At 29.5% G+C, this 17,707-nt stretch overlaps 1 protein-coding gene across 2 annotated transcripts; it reads left to right on the top strand.

Annotated features, from left to right (window-relative positions):
- The first annotated feature begins 6,739 nt into the window (after window positions 1-6,739).
- LOC107639816 (uncharacterized) lies at window positions 6,740-16,672 on the top strand. 2 transcript variants are annotated; one of them, XM_016343419.3, is made up of 6 exons: window positions 6,741-7,822; window positions 10,549-10,710; window positions 11,937-12,119; window positions 12,244-12,300; window positions 12,500-12,930; window positions 15,905-16,672. In XM_016343419.3, the coding sequence occupies exons 1-6, from the start codon at window positions 6,892-6,894 to the stop codon at window positions 16,508-16,510; spliced, it is 2,370 nt and encodes a 789-aa protein (XP_016198905.1). In that variant the 5' UTR covers window positions 6,741-6,891; the 3' UTR covers window positions 16,511-16,672. The 2 variants fall into 2 exon arrangements, with proteins under 2 accessions (XP_020977349.1, XP_016198905.1); XM_021121690.2 differs by lacking the exon at window positions 10,549-10,710 and having other exon boundaries at window positions 6,740-7,822.
- Window positions 16,673-17,707: the final 1,035 nt, after the last annotated feature.

Genomic DNA, 17,707 nt, shown 5'->3' with positions numbered 1-17,707 from the left:
CGAAAACAATAATGAAATTAAAAGGGGAAAACGAAGAATGGTAATTAATTATAAGAGGATGAATGAAGCAACTGTTGGTGATGCTCATAAACTTCCAAGAAAAGATTCTATTTTAGAAAAAATTAAAGGAGCAACTTGGTTTTCATCTCTTGATGCAAAATCAGGATATTGGCAACTTCATTTAGACGAAGAAACAAAGAAATTAACTGCTTTTACTTGCCCGACAAAAGAATCAACAAGTGTGTTGCTATATGAATGGAATGTTTTACCATTCGAATTAAAACAAGTCCCAGGTATTTATCAAAGATTTATGGAAGAAAATCTAAAAGAGTTAAATGAATTTGTTTTAGTTTACATTGATGATATATTAATTTTTACAAAACAGGATAAAGAAGATCATCTTCAAAAATTATTAATAGTTTTAGAAAGATGTAAAGAAAAAGGATTAGTTCTTAGCAAAAAGAAAGCAAGAATAGCAAAACAAGAAATAGAGTTTCTTGGATTAATTCTATCCACTCAAAGAAAGCTAAAACTTCAACCACATGTTTTAGAAAAGGTAAATCTATTTCCTAATAAAATAGAAGATAGAAAACAATTACAAAGATTTTTAGGGTGTATAAATTATATTTCTGATCAAGGATTTTTAAAGAATATAACAGAATACACTAAAAACTTATTTCCAAAAATAAGTACTAAAAAAGAATGAAAATGAGAAGAAAAAGATAGTATGCAAATTCAAAGAGTCAAAGAACTATATGTCAAAAGCTTCCAGAACTTTATATTCCAGAAGAAAACGACTACTTAATAGTAGAAACAGATGCTTCAGACATAACTTGGTCAGGATGTCTAAAAGCTAAGAAAGCTATAAAAAGTTTGGAACAAGAAAAAGAATCACTAGATTCTAAGTATTCCCCAAAGGAATTACTTTGCAGGTATATTTCAGGAACTTTTACTCCAACAGAACAGAGATATACTACTCATGAAAAGGAAACTCTAGCAGCAATTAAATCTCTTAAAATTGATTTACTACCCAGAGAATTTACATTAAGAACAGATTTAAGTTATCTAACAGGTTTCATACGATATAATTTAAAGGTTGATTATAATCATGGACGATTGGTAAGATGGCAATTATTTTTGTTACAATATCCAATAAAAATTGAATATATTAAGGGTGACAAAAATGTTATTGCAGATACATTAACAAGAGAATGGAGTTCGTCTACAACGCATTAGATCAAGAAATTCAAAAATATGAGCAAGAACTCGAAAAATGCAAGCATTGTCAGCAAATAAGGACACAGATCCAATCCCTCAAGAAGGCCATTGAAGCAATGAAATCAACACAACAAGCAAAACCATCAGAGTTCAGCCAGCTAAGCATGGTGGACAAATCAAGTGAAAAAAAAATTTCAGAAAATAAAACAATTGCTGAAATTATTAAAAAATCTACCCAAGATAAAAAATATTATGTAATTTATAATGGCCCCATGAAAGGAGTATATGATACCTGGGAAAAAGCAGCACCATTCACACATCAATCAAGGATAATTCATAAAGGAGGATTTTTAACACTGGAAGAGGCAAAGGAATCCTTTAGGGAATATGAAGCTCTTCATCCAGAGCAAACCCTAAAAAGAGCAGATAAAGCTCCAATTCAAGCCCAGACAACAGGAATAATAAGAAACATTCCTACAAGGATTGAAATCAAGGAAAAGAAAAGGATCTGTAGATCAAATCTCAGAGAAACCCTTAATATAGTCCTGAATTGGACTGAAGAAAAAAGGGCAATTTTGGGATATTATCCTATTGCCAAAGAACAGCTAACAAAGCTGGTTATTTTTCCAGATGCTTCCCCATCTGATACTTATCAGTTTTTCCAGTATGGATTAATTGATACAATTTTAATTTTTAATGATCTAAAAATTATTAGTGAGTTTCCTGCAGGATTTGTTGATGCAGTAAAGAGATTTAAAAATATGATTGACAATGTAAATCCAAGGGATGTATCCCTAAAATTTACAAACAGTCAACCTATTTTTAATGAAGAAGAAGAATACTTGGTTCCAGCACACCAAGTAATATTCATGTCCGTCTTCCCAGAAAATTTTCAACCAATTGATCGAATTCAAGATTTAACAATTTACAGTCATGAAGGAAGACTAGCCAGCACATTAGCAAGGGTCTTTGAAAGAACTCAAAAAATAACGAAGGAATCTCACACAAGGATTAATTATAAAAGTAGAAATACTCTACTTGTGTCCAGTAAAAGAAATGAAATTGAAGAAAGAGAGATGAGACTCTTGGTGAAATTTGAATCAGCATTCTACAATTTATCTGGACTTTTAGAAAAGTTCCCTGAAGGGATAAAGAGGAATCTCTGCTATTTGATAAAAGACAGAGAAGACCACAAATGCCAGCTATGTACCTCAGAAATATCTGAAGAAAGCAATAATGAAACGGAATCAACCCACATGATAAAAGAAGAGGACAATGCATCTGAAGCCCACATGATAAAAGAAGAGGACAGTGCATCTGAAGCATCCCTCAACATCATTTCATAATGACGTAAGCGCTTAGGTCATAAAGCACCAATAATGTAGCTGGTGCAAGACAATGACGTAAGTAATGACGTCATAAGAAGGGTAAGGATGGGAATTGTCCATCAGACCCAACCATTATAAATAGATTGCTTAGGCAATCGTGGAAGGCATCAGAAAATAGAAAGCAGAAGGCTAAGAGTACTCATATGCTAGGAGAGCAAGGAGGAAGCTGCCAAGGCGATTCTGTAGTCTGACAAAGAATTCTATTAGGAAAAAATAGTTCTAAGCTCCCCTCTGGAGTTAATATCTATAATCTCCCCTCTGGAGATAGAAACACCTTATGTAAAATATACTAAATAAAAGAAGTTTTTCTCCAGAAAGGTACGTCTTTGTCCTAATCTCTTAGTTATGAATTATTTAGAAAACTTAGAATTAACAGAAGAATCTGATTATTATAGATTAACCGCTTTATTAGATAATAAAAAACAGGTTGTTCTAAAAATAGAACTAAATCTCAAATCAAATGAAAACTTTAATAAACAAAGTCTTTTAAAAGAAGTTTTTAATAGGAAAAATATAATATACTATGAAAAAATTCAACTTGAAGCCCCTATAAAAATAAAATCTGCCAATGGAGAGCTTGAAATAGCGTTAATAAATGATGAAGAATTGAGTAAAAAAATTGAGAAAATTAAGGATCAACAAAAAAGATCTAAAATTGGATGGATTCATATTAGTACCATACAAGTCTTAGTCAAATCTACATATATGAAGGGAATTAATTCTCCAATAAGTTTAGCAATCTGTGACAAAAGAATTACTGATGACCTAATAGATCAGATAATTAGGATTGTTCATGGAAATTTGGCAAATGTAAATGTTAAATTTAATGCCCATCTTGGATATGCTATACCTCTATCGACCGAAAATCTTGGTAGATCTATAAGTTTAGCTTATAAATTTCATAGAAAAAGTTTAATGGAACAAGATGATGAACCATTTTCAATTACATATGCAATAAATTATGCTTTAACAAATAGCCATCATAGTATAATATTTAAAAATAGAGAAAGAATTTATATCGATGAATTATTTTAGAAAATTGTAAAAACAGAAATACCAAAATATAAAGCTATGGAAAACCCAGTTCTATTATTAAAAGAACCATCAGGAAGATCGGTTTCATCGAATTTTCAAATAAGAGAATCTAAAATTAATAGTCCTTTAAGTTTATCTAAGTTAAAGATTAAAGAAGAAAACTCTGAAATAAAAGAATTAACAAAAAAGGTCGAAAAATTAAATGAAACCCTAAATACTAAATTATGACAATAAATAAGGAAGAAATATATGTAAGTTATCAAGATAAGAAACAAAAACTCTTTGAAAGAGAAAATCGTTTGAATTATTTGCAGTTTTCTGAAATAAATCAAAGAGCTTTTGAAGCTCTAAAAATAATCTATGACAAGTTGAAAAGAGAAGTTGAAGAGCTAGAAAAATTAATAGAATCTCTAGAAAATAGTGATGAATCAATGATAGAGTTTGCAGAAATTCTAAACTAAATAATGATAAACAAAACTATTTTCAGGAATTATAATTAGATTACCTAATTTATGAAGCATAAAAAGATTGAAAGACCAGAAAATAAAATAAAAAGGAAAAGAGCGAGAAAATTAAAAAATAAAATAGAGGAGTATAAAAGAGAATTAAATAATTTTCAGATCGAAATTGATGATCTTATAATAAAAAGGATAGAAATAAGAATAAATATAAACAAGTTGGAATTAAATTTAAAAAATTTATCAATGCCTAGAAAATTATATTATGATTTAAATGAATTAAAGCTGTTGAAAGAAAAAATAGAAAATGAAATTGAAAGATATTTAGAAACAAGAGAAAGTGTAGAAATAAAAGAAGTTTTTGAGGATTTGAGAAATTATATTAAAGAAAAAGACAAACAGATAAAAGATTTTATATACAATAATCCATGCAAAAAAGAATATTATAATTATGATAGAAATTAGAACAGAATTAAAAAACTATAAATATGAAATCAGAATTATAAATATATATCAAAGACTGGTAATAAATGATCATATAACAAATACAAGAGAAATAGTAGAAATGGTCAATATTTTAGATTATGAAGTTGCAAATTATTTTTATCAAAATCCTTTAAATAAAGCACCACCAATTGAATCTATACAAATTATAAACTTATTCGAAGCAAAATATGAAGAGTTAATAGAAATTTCGAAAAAGAAATTAAAAGAAAAGTCGAAATTGAAAAATTGGTATCAGAGCTAAGTTAACGATTAAGGGTAACACTTTCTCTTTAAGCAATACTTTTAGTGACACGTTTTTAAAACAATCACAACCACAAAACAGAAAACGTCTTTCCAAAAAGATGAAATTGACAACTTTAACGTAGCATCCCCAAAGTGAAATAGTGAATGGTTTTTAAAGCAGTTGCAATAATAATAATAATTAAAAATTTGTCTAAAATTATTTATGAGAATAATAATCTATTATTATTATTATTATAATTTTTTCACAATATTTTTTATTTAAAAATTTTTTATTAGTCAATAAATTATTACATGTAAAATATAATATTCGAACTCTGAGTACTTATTTAAACGAACCAATCAAATACTTATTTAAACGAATGAATTAACTAATTATTCAACCGATTCAAAATTATTATTATTAACAACATACTAGCAAATGAGACATGAAACAAGGTATGACCTCAAAAAATGCTAGAACCTCTCCCCCTGCTAGTGTGCCACACTTAGCCGCACCATTTAGAGTCAATTCCATTCACTTCAGCAAATGTCGCGCCCCGCCAGAGGTACGCCGTGCTAGTACATCATCTTCCGCCTCTAGCAGCCATGCCTCCTCCACCATCGACGACACATTTTCCGTCACTTATAACTGCACATAACATCACATATTTTTTACGCAAATCTCTTTTTCTGTTTTGGATGTTTTTTATTTTTTAGTTTCGAATAATTTTTTTAGTACTTTTAGATTTTTTTTTAAATTTTTTATTTTTTTTATATTTTAAAAAATAACATTCAAAATTTAATAAAATATTATCTAAAATTATAGAAAAAAATTTGAAACCTAACAAAAAAAACATTCAAAATCTAATAAAAAAAAATTTTGCAAAAAAAATCTAAAATCATAGAAAAAATTTGAAACCTAACAAAAAATCTAAATTTATTGAAAAGAACCTTTAAAATTCAACAAAAACAAATTTAACAGAAAAAATATCTAAAATCATAAAAAAATCTAAAATTTAATAAAAAATATCTAAATTTATTAAAAAGAATTATAATCTAAAAAAAATATTTAAAATTATTGTAAAAAACTTCTAAAAATAATTAAAAAAAAGTGAGAGAACACATATTAAAACTAATTTTTCAAATTTTAAAATTACGATTTTTTAAAAAGTTGGTTGTTTTGTTGCATATATAAAATTAGTTCTCTAGATTTTCTCGTGTTAAATATATGTTCGAACTTTGAATACAAAATAGATATTAAAAACATAAATCAAATATATAGTAGCAGATTTTAAATTTTAGTATAATATGATTAGTATAAATTTAGGGATACCATTTTATTAAAATTTGGTCGGCACTTAATCAGTTAAAAAAAAAGTAAGTAATCTTACATTATTTGATAAAATTTCACACTATTAAAAATACTAGTTAATGGCTACAAATTACAAAACTTGATAAGCTGAGTAGGGGTGGCAATAGGTATGGTAGGATAGGGTTTGGAGTCAACTCTAATCCTACCCGCGGGTTGAGATTTTTATATAAATTCAACCCTATTCTACCCGCGGGTTGAGAATATCTCAACCCTAACCCTATTCGCTCTTAACCCGCGGGTATCCGACCCTATCCGCGGGTTACAAAAAATTATGCAACATTATTAGATAATTTGATGATAACTTAAAATAGAACTGACTTTTATGTAAAAAAAGTTTATTAAATTATCAATTAATGATCTTCTTTTAATAACTAAGGATCTTTTGCATTTAGTGAGAGGTCTTTGGTTCAACATCTACTTAGAACATATTTTTATATAAGTATATAACATATACATATATAGGGTGCGGGTTGATAGGATTGAAGTTCAACTCGCACCCTACCCGACCCGCACGAAAACATTACCCACACCCTACCCTAGCCGCTGCGGATTGGGTTGGCAACCCTACCCTACCGGATGGGATCGGGTTACATATTGCCACCCCTAAAGCCGAGCGCTCTTCATCATATAATTATTATTTTTATTCTCTCTCTCTCGTTCTCTTCGTTTGAATGTCACATAGCTGTTAACAATGGCAGCTGCTAACATGAATATTGCATCAACTGGAATCGTTCTGGAGGCACTAAGAAAAGATAACTATGAGAACTGGAGCACTCTCGTGAAGAACTATCTGGTGGGTCAAGATCTCTGGCATGGTATTATTGGTGAGGCTGAAGCTGATGATCAAAATATTCCTCCTGATCAAGATAACCTCCGGGCCAGGGAAATAAGTAACAGATCCAAAAATGCAAAAGCTTTACATGCAATTCAACTCGCATGTGGATCTGAGAATCTCTCCAACATAAGAAAAGAGAAAAATGCGAGAGACGCTTGGAATCACTTGAAGTTCACCTTCAGCGAGGACTCGAGAGCCTTTCCAGATACTGAGCAGGGAAGTGAAAGTCAACACATTTTCAAGCTCCACAGTTACATCAAGAGAGGCTACTGGAACGATGCAAAATCCTTCATCGAAAGAAACACCGATGCAATCTTCTTTACCGTGCCCTCTTCAGGAAGAACCGTCCTTCACGTCGCGGTGGCTTCCGGGCGAAAAGCGATAGTGAAGGAGTTGGTAAGCATAGGGAACCGGCGGCTGCTGAGAATGCAAGACAAAAAGGGATACACTTGTCTTGCTCTTGCTGCTAAATTTACAGATGACACGGAGATCGCGGAGTGGTTGATTAAGAAAGGAGGAACAGAGATGCTAACCATCAAGACCAAAGATGATGACGACGGTGGTGGTGGTGCTGCTTATGATAAAATAACAAAGCGAAAGAAGGATGAGGATGATAACGATGATGGTAATGACAAAGGGAAGATTCCAGTGGTGATAGCAGCAGCCAAGGGTCACAAAAAGATGACCAAGTATCTGTTCTCCCAAACTCCTATTGAGGTCTTTTTCGACAACGATGGCCATTACGGGCTTATGCTTCTCAGGCGATGCATCGATGCAGAAATATTTGGTAAAGTTCAAATTCAGTTTTCTTTTTCTTCTGCACAGTAACTTAACGTAATAGCAGATGATTGAATAACAAATCTCGACAAATTTTACATTATTATCAAGGTAACTACTCTAATAAAAATGATAAAAATATTTTTTTGTGATATTTTTATTTAAAAAGTATAATTTATTTATTTAATTATATTTTAAATAAAAATAATATTTTTAAAATATATAAAAATTAAACTTTATAATTTATCATTTAATAGTTAAAATAAAATATTTTCACATAACGATAACGATAAAATTTTTATTAGAGATAGAGTAGCCATCCATTATCAATATATGTAAATTAAAATTTTTATATTATATTAATTTGTCAACGACCCTTATCAAAATATATTTTATTCCTGTCATCAACAATATAAAATGCAAAATATTCCATTTTTATTCTAAAATAAATTTTTATTGTCTTTTATCATTATTGCTAAAAAATAAACTCATACCTTACCGAACTACGCCAACAAAAGCATACTTTAATTTATATATGGCCGGTTCAATTCAGTCGGAACATTTTAAGAACTTAAAATTTGGCGTGATTTTATTGAATTTAAAGTTAGACAGGAATTTTAAAAATAAATTTAGTTATTATTTATGGCCGAATTTAGATTAAACGAATCTAACTTCACTCGATTTATGTAGATTCTAAAAAAACTAAAAAAAGTATATATATTTTAAATAGATTTTAATATTATGTTATATCAATTATAAACTTATTGTTTTATTTTAATCACACTTGTTGAATTAGAAAATAGATCAAAAAATTATCAAATTAAAATTTATAGACAAATTTAAGTTCAAATATGGATATCAACTTCTTAATAACAAGTTTGGTTTTTTATAAATAATTGCATCATAAATAAGTTTCTTTATAAATTATTGTTAAAACTTTAAAGACTCGCTTTTCACCCGATTTAGGTCCGATATAATTGTGGCTTGAAAATATTTAGGTTTTATTATATATAAAGCCGAGTTAGAGTTTAAAAAATAGGCTCGATGTATATTTAGGGTCAGATCTAAATTAGAACAAACCCAATTTCACTCGAGCAATGTACACCTTACCTTAACTAACGGCTTTATTCTTATGCCTCTAGCATAGAGGTGGCAAGTGGAGAAACCCACTCCGTCTCGCCAGAAGCCCGTCCTTTGGCAAGCTAGTCCGCCCCATTCCACCTAGTGAGGCGGTCTTAGAATCCCATCCCGCACCGCTTAACTGCAGATTTTTGGGTTGGCGGGCTAAGCCCGCCAAAGCTCTTTTTTTTTTAACTATTAACTACTAAATAATATATATAATTTCACAACCACATTAATAAATTTATAATTTCTAAAAGTATAAAAAAATTATATTTTTTATATTCACAAATATTAAAGTCTTTGTAATTATAAATATTATCTCCAAAATAAAATAAACATAATCCAAAATATAATTATAAATAATGTCTTCAAAGCAACATAAACATAGTCCAAAACACTTAATTTTCATTTTCATACTCTTGTAAGTTGGGTTGGGGGAAGTTGAGTTTTGCAAAAAAATTACAAAAATATTTCCTTGCAAAAAAAAAAAAAAACTAAGATCGGCAGGAAATCCTGTCCCGCCAAATCCTGCCAAAGCCTGCGGTTTAAGCGGTATGGGTTAGACAGACTTTTACTCTTTGACCGTCTAAATTTTTCAGCCCAACCTATCTTTTTTGGCAGGTTACACGAGTCGGCCTAGCGAGTTTAGACCTGTTTGTCGCCCCTACTCTAGCATATATATTCAGGTAAAAGAACCATGGAAAAACAATTTTAGTTGCCAATATTAATTAGTTTTTTATTATAAAATTATGTTTTTTAACTTTTTTTTTTCTAAAATTTTAAAATTTATGGTTAGAAAAAATTTAAACTAAAATGTATATTTTAAATTTTAGCTTTTTTTTTTTTGAAAAATAAACTGATATTAACTTAAACAATCTGATTCTCTAATTAAAATGATCCATATTCTATTAACTGATCAATTCGTATTCCATATCTTTAGCCGTGGCTTGCTTCACCTCTCTATTCTCTAGATTTAAAAGCAACCCAAACTACCCGAGGACCTTATAGTAGCATTTAGGAAAAAGACAGAGATGGAGAGATTTAAATTCAGAGGCAGAAACTAAAATAAGTTTTAGTATTGTATTTAGTGTAAAGTAAGAGATAGAGGTTGAAATAAGAATAAAGCTTAAAAAATAAAGTTAAAATTATTAATTAAAATAAGATATTTTAGATATAAAATATTATTAAAATTTTAGTTTTCGTTCTTAAAAATTTCAACCTCCTATATCTTTATTTTTCGAAAATACTTACTGAAATTTTAGAAACAAAAGACTGAAATTTTTAGTACCAATCTCTGCACCAACAAATATAATATTGAGTCTCAATTTCTTCATTTTCTCCCCCCAATACTTCAAAACAATACTACCTATGAGAATGTTATAGAACTTTCTTTCATAAAAGGTAAATTTCTAAGAAAAGCCTCAATGCCCTTGTATAATGTATAGTAATGGAACATCTTAAACGTTTTCATATATATATATATATATATATATATATATATATATATATATATATATGAAATATAAAATTTCTAAAAATAACTCTTCCAAATCTCTTTGGCATATAGGTAAAGCCTGATATATATGAATGACTTCTTTTGTTTTCCATTTTCAGATCTTGCCGCCGTGTTACTCCAACATAGACGAAATAGGACGATGAACCCTCTTATTCGTAAACCCAAAGACCTTCGGCCCATAGTATATGCATTAGCTCACATGCATTCTGCATTTCGTAGCGGTACCCATCTTGGATGGTGGCGGCAATTTATTTATAAATGTGAGTCCTTCTTTTTTACTTACATATGTAAACCAATAAGGCATTCAGAATAAAATTAATAGATTCCATTGTAATTGAAAATACAATAAATAAAAAGGAGTACATCAGATGACGGTAGTAATATATTATGCTAGCTATATATTAAAATTATCACTAAAATTAATTATTAATATTAAATATATATTAAAATATAAAAAATATATTAAAAATAAAATAAATTATATATATATATGAATGATTGATTTTAATAATTGATTTTAATGTATAAATAATATTTTTTACGTTAAAAATATCAGTTTCCCTAAGAGTAAGGGTAATAATATTTGTACACAAATAAATAAAATTAATCATCCACTATATATCATGTCTTAACAAAGAGCTAGAGAGACATATGAAAGGAAAAAAGAGAGATGTGTGGTGGATAATTCTTTTATTTGAGAAAGGAAAATATTTGTAAATATTACTACAATTCAGTAAAACCTTGATCCTGAAATTAGCTTAGGTTAGACAGGCATTTTAATTGCAGAAACGTTTAAAAGTACTCTCTTTGGTATATATATATATATATATATATATATATATATCTGTTGAATGCTTTATGCTTGAAATACAGAATGAAAACAAAAATAAATTAAAATCTCTAAGCAACATTCTAAATTAGTTTATTATAAATATATAATTTAGTAGGTAATTTTATAATTAATTCTTAATTTTCTTAATTAGTTAGTGATGAACTAGACGAAGTATAATATAACCCAATAACAATATCTACAAAAATATTTTGAACATATGGAAGAAATTTACGGGTCCCATCAGGGCAGCAATAAATTCTTTGTTAACATTAAAATGTTTATCTGAAGAAAACATATATAATGAAATTTAATATTTATAATTTTTAAATATTTTTAATAATTATATTATTGCACCATCATGTTGTGACTAAAAACTATTTAATTAATTTTGTCAATAAGATATAATTCAAACAGCATAGTCTCTCTTAAAAATTGTAAATTTGATTCTTTTTATTTTAAAAAAAAATTATTATTATTATTATTATTATTATTATTATTATTATTATTATTAAAAAATGCACATGAACACTAAAGATATGGCGCTGAACTCATGTTAATATTTTTTTAACAAATAAAATTTATCAGACTTCTTTGATAGGACTATATAATACCTACAAAGAGACTGGGACGATTATGGTCTATTTATTATTACAGGTTTGAGGATACCATCACACTTAGACCTTGACGGTACTAGTATCGAGATCGTTCTACATGTCAAATACGATAAGGAACCACCAAACAGAAATACAGTAGTGGCGAATAGTCATTTTTGGGCAATTCATGTTTTATGGAAAATCATCATCAAAGTAGTGGTTTTCTGGCACTTGAAACTCTCATGTAAGTTTTCACCGATTTCCTTCACATACATGCATGTTATCATCGGTGTATTAATTTGTTCTCATTTTCTAATGGGAAGAAGAAAAAGAAGAAAAGCTTATGCTCTTTCAATGTTTTCGTTTAGGGCTACCTTGTAAGCTATTGATCAAATATGTCACCGATTTCCTTCGAATACTTCCTGGTATGTATGTATACATTATATAATGCTGCTGATGCTTATATGCTTGCTACTTTTCTTTGCTCAGAATAATTTAATTATTGAGTGGATCATAGTTGTTTCCTCAGTTCCTACCTTGTATTTTTTGCCACCCCGTTCTTTTCTGATTGACATCTCTAGAAAAATAATTAAAGCTCCCGTCTAAAATTTCTAATACTTTCAGGAAGTGAGAAAATGTATGAGATGAAAAGGAACCATTATCTGGTACTTGAAATTCTCGGATGCTTGAGCAGAAAAATGTCATCACTAGATGAACCAGAGCTACATGAGTGCTTAGCCTACGACACTATATTACATGCAGCCAAGCATGGAATTATTGAGTTCATAGATTCAATGAGACACGCGAATCCTGATCTTATGTGGGCCATGGACAAAAATAAGAGGGGCATATTTTCACATGCAATTTTGAATAGACAAGAAAAAGTGTTCCAACTCATTACCAAAATTGAAGGGCATAAAGAGATGATTGCGTCCCGTAAAGACGTGTTTAACAATAACATGTTGCATTTGGCAGCTGCCTTAGGACCTTCCTCTTACCTTGATAGTAGATCCAATGCGGCTCTTCAAATGCAAAGAGAACTTCATTGGTATAAGGTAATTCCACGTTTCTCAATCTATATTTTAAATTTAATGAGTCGTGCCTTTTAACAAAAGTAATTAAGATGCATATCTAGACAGTAAATCATATACAAATTGACAGAATTAAAAGTCATTAAAAAAAAAACTATATAACCCCTCAAATAAAAGTTTCGTAACTTGTATTAAGATCAGATGGGTGAGAAGGATCTTGGTTATGGAAGGGAAGAAACAGAGGAGAGAAAACAGAACTTGAAATAGACGTGTATTGACTATTGAGTGATTGTGTATTGGATCAAAAGGTTACTTAGCTCAGTTTACAACCCTGCTTTATATACTACAATGCTGCACAGAATTAACTGTCAAAACAGAATTACTAGCTTGTGTGCTAAATTACATCTTTACCCTTGCTTAATTCTAAGAGAAACTTTTAAAAGGTGTTGTTATTACTAATTTACTCTTAGGGTAAAAAACCTAAATAAACCAAGCTGAGAAGTTTATTACCCAAATCAGCCAAAACAAAAATTATTTCAGCAATTCACCAATGGCCATTTATATATAATTCAAATCAATATGATTCGAACTACAAATGCATGTAATTCGAAACAACTTGCTTCGAATTACGTTTGAATGGATATGCATATAATTCGAATCAAGTAGAATCGAATTAGAAAAGGGTAAATCGAATTGACTCGATTCGAATTAGTAGGCTCACGTGACTCTATGGAGTTCGAATCACTAGTGAGTTGCCTATATAATGCTACGTTAGTTGGATATATATCAATTTTTTTTTTTCACATTCTTACTTGGATAGTTGGATATATATCTTATAGTTGATACAAAAGATATTTACTGTCTAATTTTATTTTTCTAAAAATATTATATATATATATATATATATATATATATATATATATATATTGATGATTGCACAATTTTAGAAATATTTAAAAAGTATTATTAAAATTAAAATTATATTTTTTATTATTTGACAATAAAATTAAAAATTAAAAATTAGGGATTAATATTGCTAGGTAGCCAGTAGTTGTGGTGGCAAATTTGTACCCTAACAAAAATATTAGGGATTAATATTGTTAGGTAGATAAAAAAAAGCCAAAACTTGCCTTATTTAGCATTAATTTTGTTAATAAAATATTCTGTAACCAAATTTATATAATTAATGTTAAATAAGGCAAGTTCTGGCTTTTTTTTTGTCTACCTAACAATATTAATCCCTAATATTTTTGTTAGGGTACGAATTTGCCACCACAACTACTGGTTACCTAGCAATATTAATTCCTAATTTTTAATTTTTAATTTTATTGTCAAATAATAAAAAATATAATTTTAATTTTAATAATACTTTTTAAATATTTCTAAAATTGTGTAATCATCAAAATATATATATATATATATATATATATATATATATATAATATTTTTAGAAAAATAAAATTATACGGTAAATATCTTTTGTATCAACTATAAGATATATATCCAACTATCCAAGTAAGAATGTGAAAAAAAAATTTGATATATATCTGATTAACGTAGCATTATATAGGCAACTCACTAGTAATTCGAATCAACTTAATTCGAACTACCTAGTGTCACCAACATTGAATAATTCGAATCAATATGATTCGAACTCCATAGAGTCACGTGAGCCTACTAATTCAAATCGAGTCAATTCGATTTACCCTTTTCTAGTTCGATTCTACTTGATTCGAATTACATGCATATCCATTCAAACGTAATTCGAAGCAAGTTGTTTCGAATTACATGCATTTGTAATTCGAATCATATTGATTCGAATTATATATAAATAGCCATTGATGGATTGTTGAAATAATTTTTGTTTTAGCTGATTTGGATAATAAACTTCTCAGCTTGATTTATTTGGATTTTTTATCCTTACTCCTACAACACAACAATAGCAACAAAATCCTTTCACCAATTAAGAAAAACTGAAATGGTTAGTTATTAAATTATAAAAAAATTAATCAATAATTTAATTTTGATGTAGTGTTGATGTAAAAGTATTTTATATAAATATATAATAATTAAATATATCATTGGAAAATATTTCTGATAAAAAAATTCATTAAACTAAAGAGATTGATAAAAAGAGATAATCGAATTTAGAATTTCATTACACGTGAATTTTGTTAGATAATTAAATGAGTAATAATATTAGGAAACCAACATTAATTATTTAATTTCACTTAACATTATAGTAAAATATCAAATAAGTTTAATATAAAATTTACTAAAATTTTTTTGTTGAGTTTGATTTCGGATGATTCTTTTAATTGTTAGATGATTTTCTCTTCAAGAGTTTCAAATGTTTTTTTCTTTTATACCAAATGTTAGCCGCAATGTTAGTTGTACAATGTTAGTTCTCGAGAGACTTTTTTTAATTAAATTTTCATTTAGTCAATTTTATCTATGGCTGGCAATGAGTAGGGTAGAATAGGATTTGGGTCTTACTCTAATCTTACTCATAGGTTGAAAATTTCATTAAAACTCTACCTTATTCTACTTGCGGGTTGAGAATCTCTCAATTCTAACCCTACCTACACCCTAAAGTTCTAAACCTTACTTTACCTTACTTTACCCTATCCGCAGAAATATCAAATTTTTTCAAAGTAAATATAAAATTCAATAATTTCAAATTTTATACATATTAATAATATATAAAATAAAAAACTAATGCTCTAAATTATTAAATTAACTAACTAGTTTAATAATTGTTCACTTATTATAAGTCATTACATAAGGGAGGTTGGGGTTAAACTCTCACTCCTTTCACTATATACCTAATTTTTATAAAATATGTGTTATACATATGAGGTGTGAGTAGGATACGATAGGATACACCCGCAGCAGGTCGAATAGTCTACCCTACCCAAACGGATTGGACCAGGTATCTAATTGTTTATCCCTTTGGAAATTATACTTGACATTTTTTATCTTTTCAATATGTGAGCAGGCGGTGAAAGATATTGTGCATCCCAAGTGCAAAGAAGCTAAAAATGTTGATGGCAAGAAGCCTCGTGAACTGTTCACCAAAAACCATGAGAGTTTGGTGAAAGAAGGTGAAAATTGGGCAAGAGATACCGCTCGTTCTTTTACGATTGTTGGTACTCTCATCATCACCATCATGTTTGCTGCAGCCTTCTCTGCCTCAGGAGGACGTGATTCAGACACTGGCGTACCCACTTTATTAAGCTTAAGAAAGCGTGCTTTTAAGGTGTTTATTTTAGCAGATGCAATTTCGCTCATCACATCTTCTTCTTCGGTCTTGATTTTTATTTGGATCCTGACGTCGCGTTACGCTGAGAATGATTTCTTCTGGAAGTTACCCGTCAAATTCCTCGCAGGCCTCCTCACCCTGTTTGTTTCAGTGACATCCATGATGATAGCCTTTGGTGCTGCGCTTTATATGATGCTCAAGGGACACAGAGGGATTATAATGGCAGTGGTATCGCTCGCGGTTGTTCCAGTTTTGGTACTCATACCAACACTCTTGTTCCTCTCTTTTGAGATTTTTATATCTACATGGAGATCTAGTTTGCTCCCTGACAAGAAGGGATAGAGAAAAGTTTGGCTGATAAATAGCATTATTTGGCTTGGCAAGCTTTGGGAAAAACGTTTTAACCAACAAAGGCTAAAAGGAAAAACGTTTTTCTTTTTTGTTTTTCTCAATATGTAATAATTCTCTAAGAAAAAGTGAAAAATAGAATACTTTTTGTGTGTATTTCCCGATAAATTGTATGCAGATACTAAATTCGTTTGTCCATGTGTTTATAAAAAATAAAATTTAGAACTAATAAATAAAAGAAATAATGTATTTAAATTTAAATTTTAATCAATAAAATCTAATATTCTAAGTAATTTAATAATTTTACAACCATTTGTACCCATAAACCTTATAAATACAGATAAAAGTACTTATTAAATTAAAAAACTAACGGTATACCTATGAAAGATAAATTTCGTACAACAAAAATATTCGAATTTTATTTTTTTTACTTTTTAATTAAATTTCTAAATTACTTCATTTATCTTCAACCTTTACACCACCATCTCTTCTTCCAATTCTTTGAACACAAGAACTCTGAACCCACCATCATCAATTCTTCATCGTTCAATTTTCGCGTTTCCTTTAGCAACTCCAAATCCAACAAAATATCCACATACAAACAATATCACCATCAATGGCGACAAAAAAAATAAAAAACAAGCAAATGACGATAAAGACTTTGTTGGCAATGGTGAAGAATCCACAGGACACTGGACGCAGGACACTGCTGTTGGAGGAGAAGAATCTGTTAGTGGCGGCGAGGTGACAGTAAGATGTGGCGCCGAACAGGGACGCAATGGGGAGTCTACCTGCAAGGAATCTGCAGGACACGACGATGTTGCTACTGGAGGAGAAGAATCTGCTGATGGTGGTGGCGAAGTGACCGCAAGACACAGTGCTGAACAATGACACAATGAGAGACCGGCGACGAACAAGAACGAGGTTTGAGAGAGTAAGTGCTTGAGGTTTCAAAGGTGCATGGTGAGTTATGGAGGTTGTGTTATGAAGGATTGAGAAAGTTTGGAATTTGAGGAAGAAGAGATAGTGGTGGAGTTGAGGTTGAAGATAAACGGTGAGAGTAATTTGGGAATTTAATTAAAAAAAGTCAACAAAAAATTAAGATTTAGGTACTTTTGTCGTACGGAACCCATCTTTCATTGGTATAACGTTAGTTTTTTTTTATGATTTTTTGTCAGCGTTCCCAAAGTT

Source organism: Arachis ipaensis, chromosome B4 (genome assembly GCF_059453495.1).
Source record: "Arachis ipaensis isolate K30076 ecotype BB chromosome B4, ASM5945349v1, whole genome shotgun sequence".
NCBI classification, from domain to species: domain Eukaryota; kingdom Viridiplantae; phylum Streptophyta; class Magnoliopsida; order Fabales; family Fabaceae; genus Arachis; species Arachis ipaensis.
This window is presented reverse-complemented; position numbering and strand designations above follow the sequence as displayed.

What these genes read in the sequence shown, in the direction of transcription:
- LOC107639816 (XM_016343419.3), top strand. Translation starts at nt 6,892, where the DNA reads ATGGCAGCTGCTAACATGAATATTGCATCAACTGGAATCGTTCTGGAG. An exon ending in GCGGCAATTTATTTATAAAT is followed by an intron (nt 10,711 to 11,936) that starts GTGAGTCCTTCT and finishes TTATTATTACAG; the next exon opens with GTTTGAGGATACCATCACAC. An exon ending in GAGAACTTCATTGGTATAAG is followed by an intron (nt 12,931 to 15,904) that starts GTAATTCCACGT and finishes ATATGTGAGCAG; the next exon opens with GCGGTGAAAGATATTGTGCA.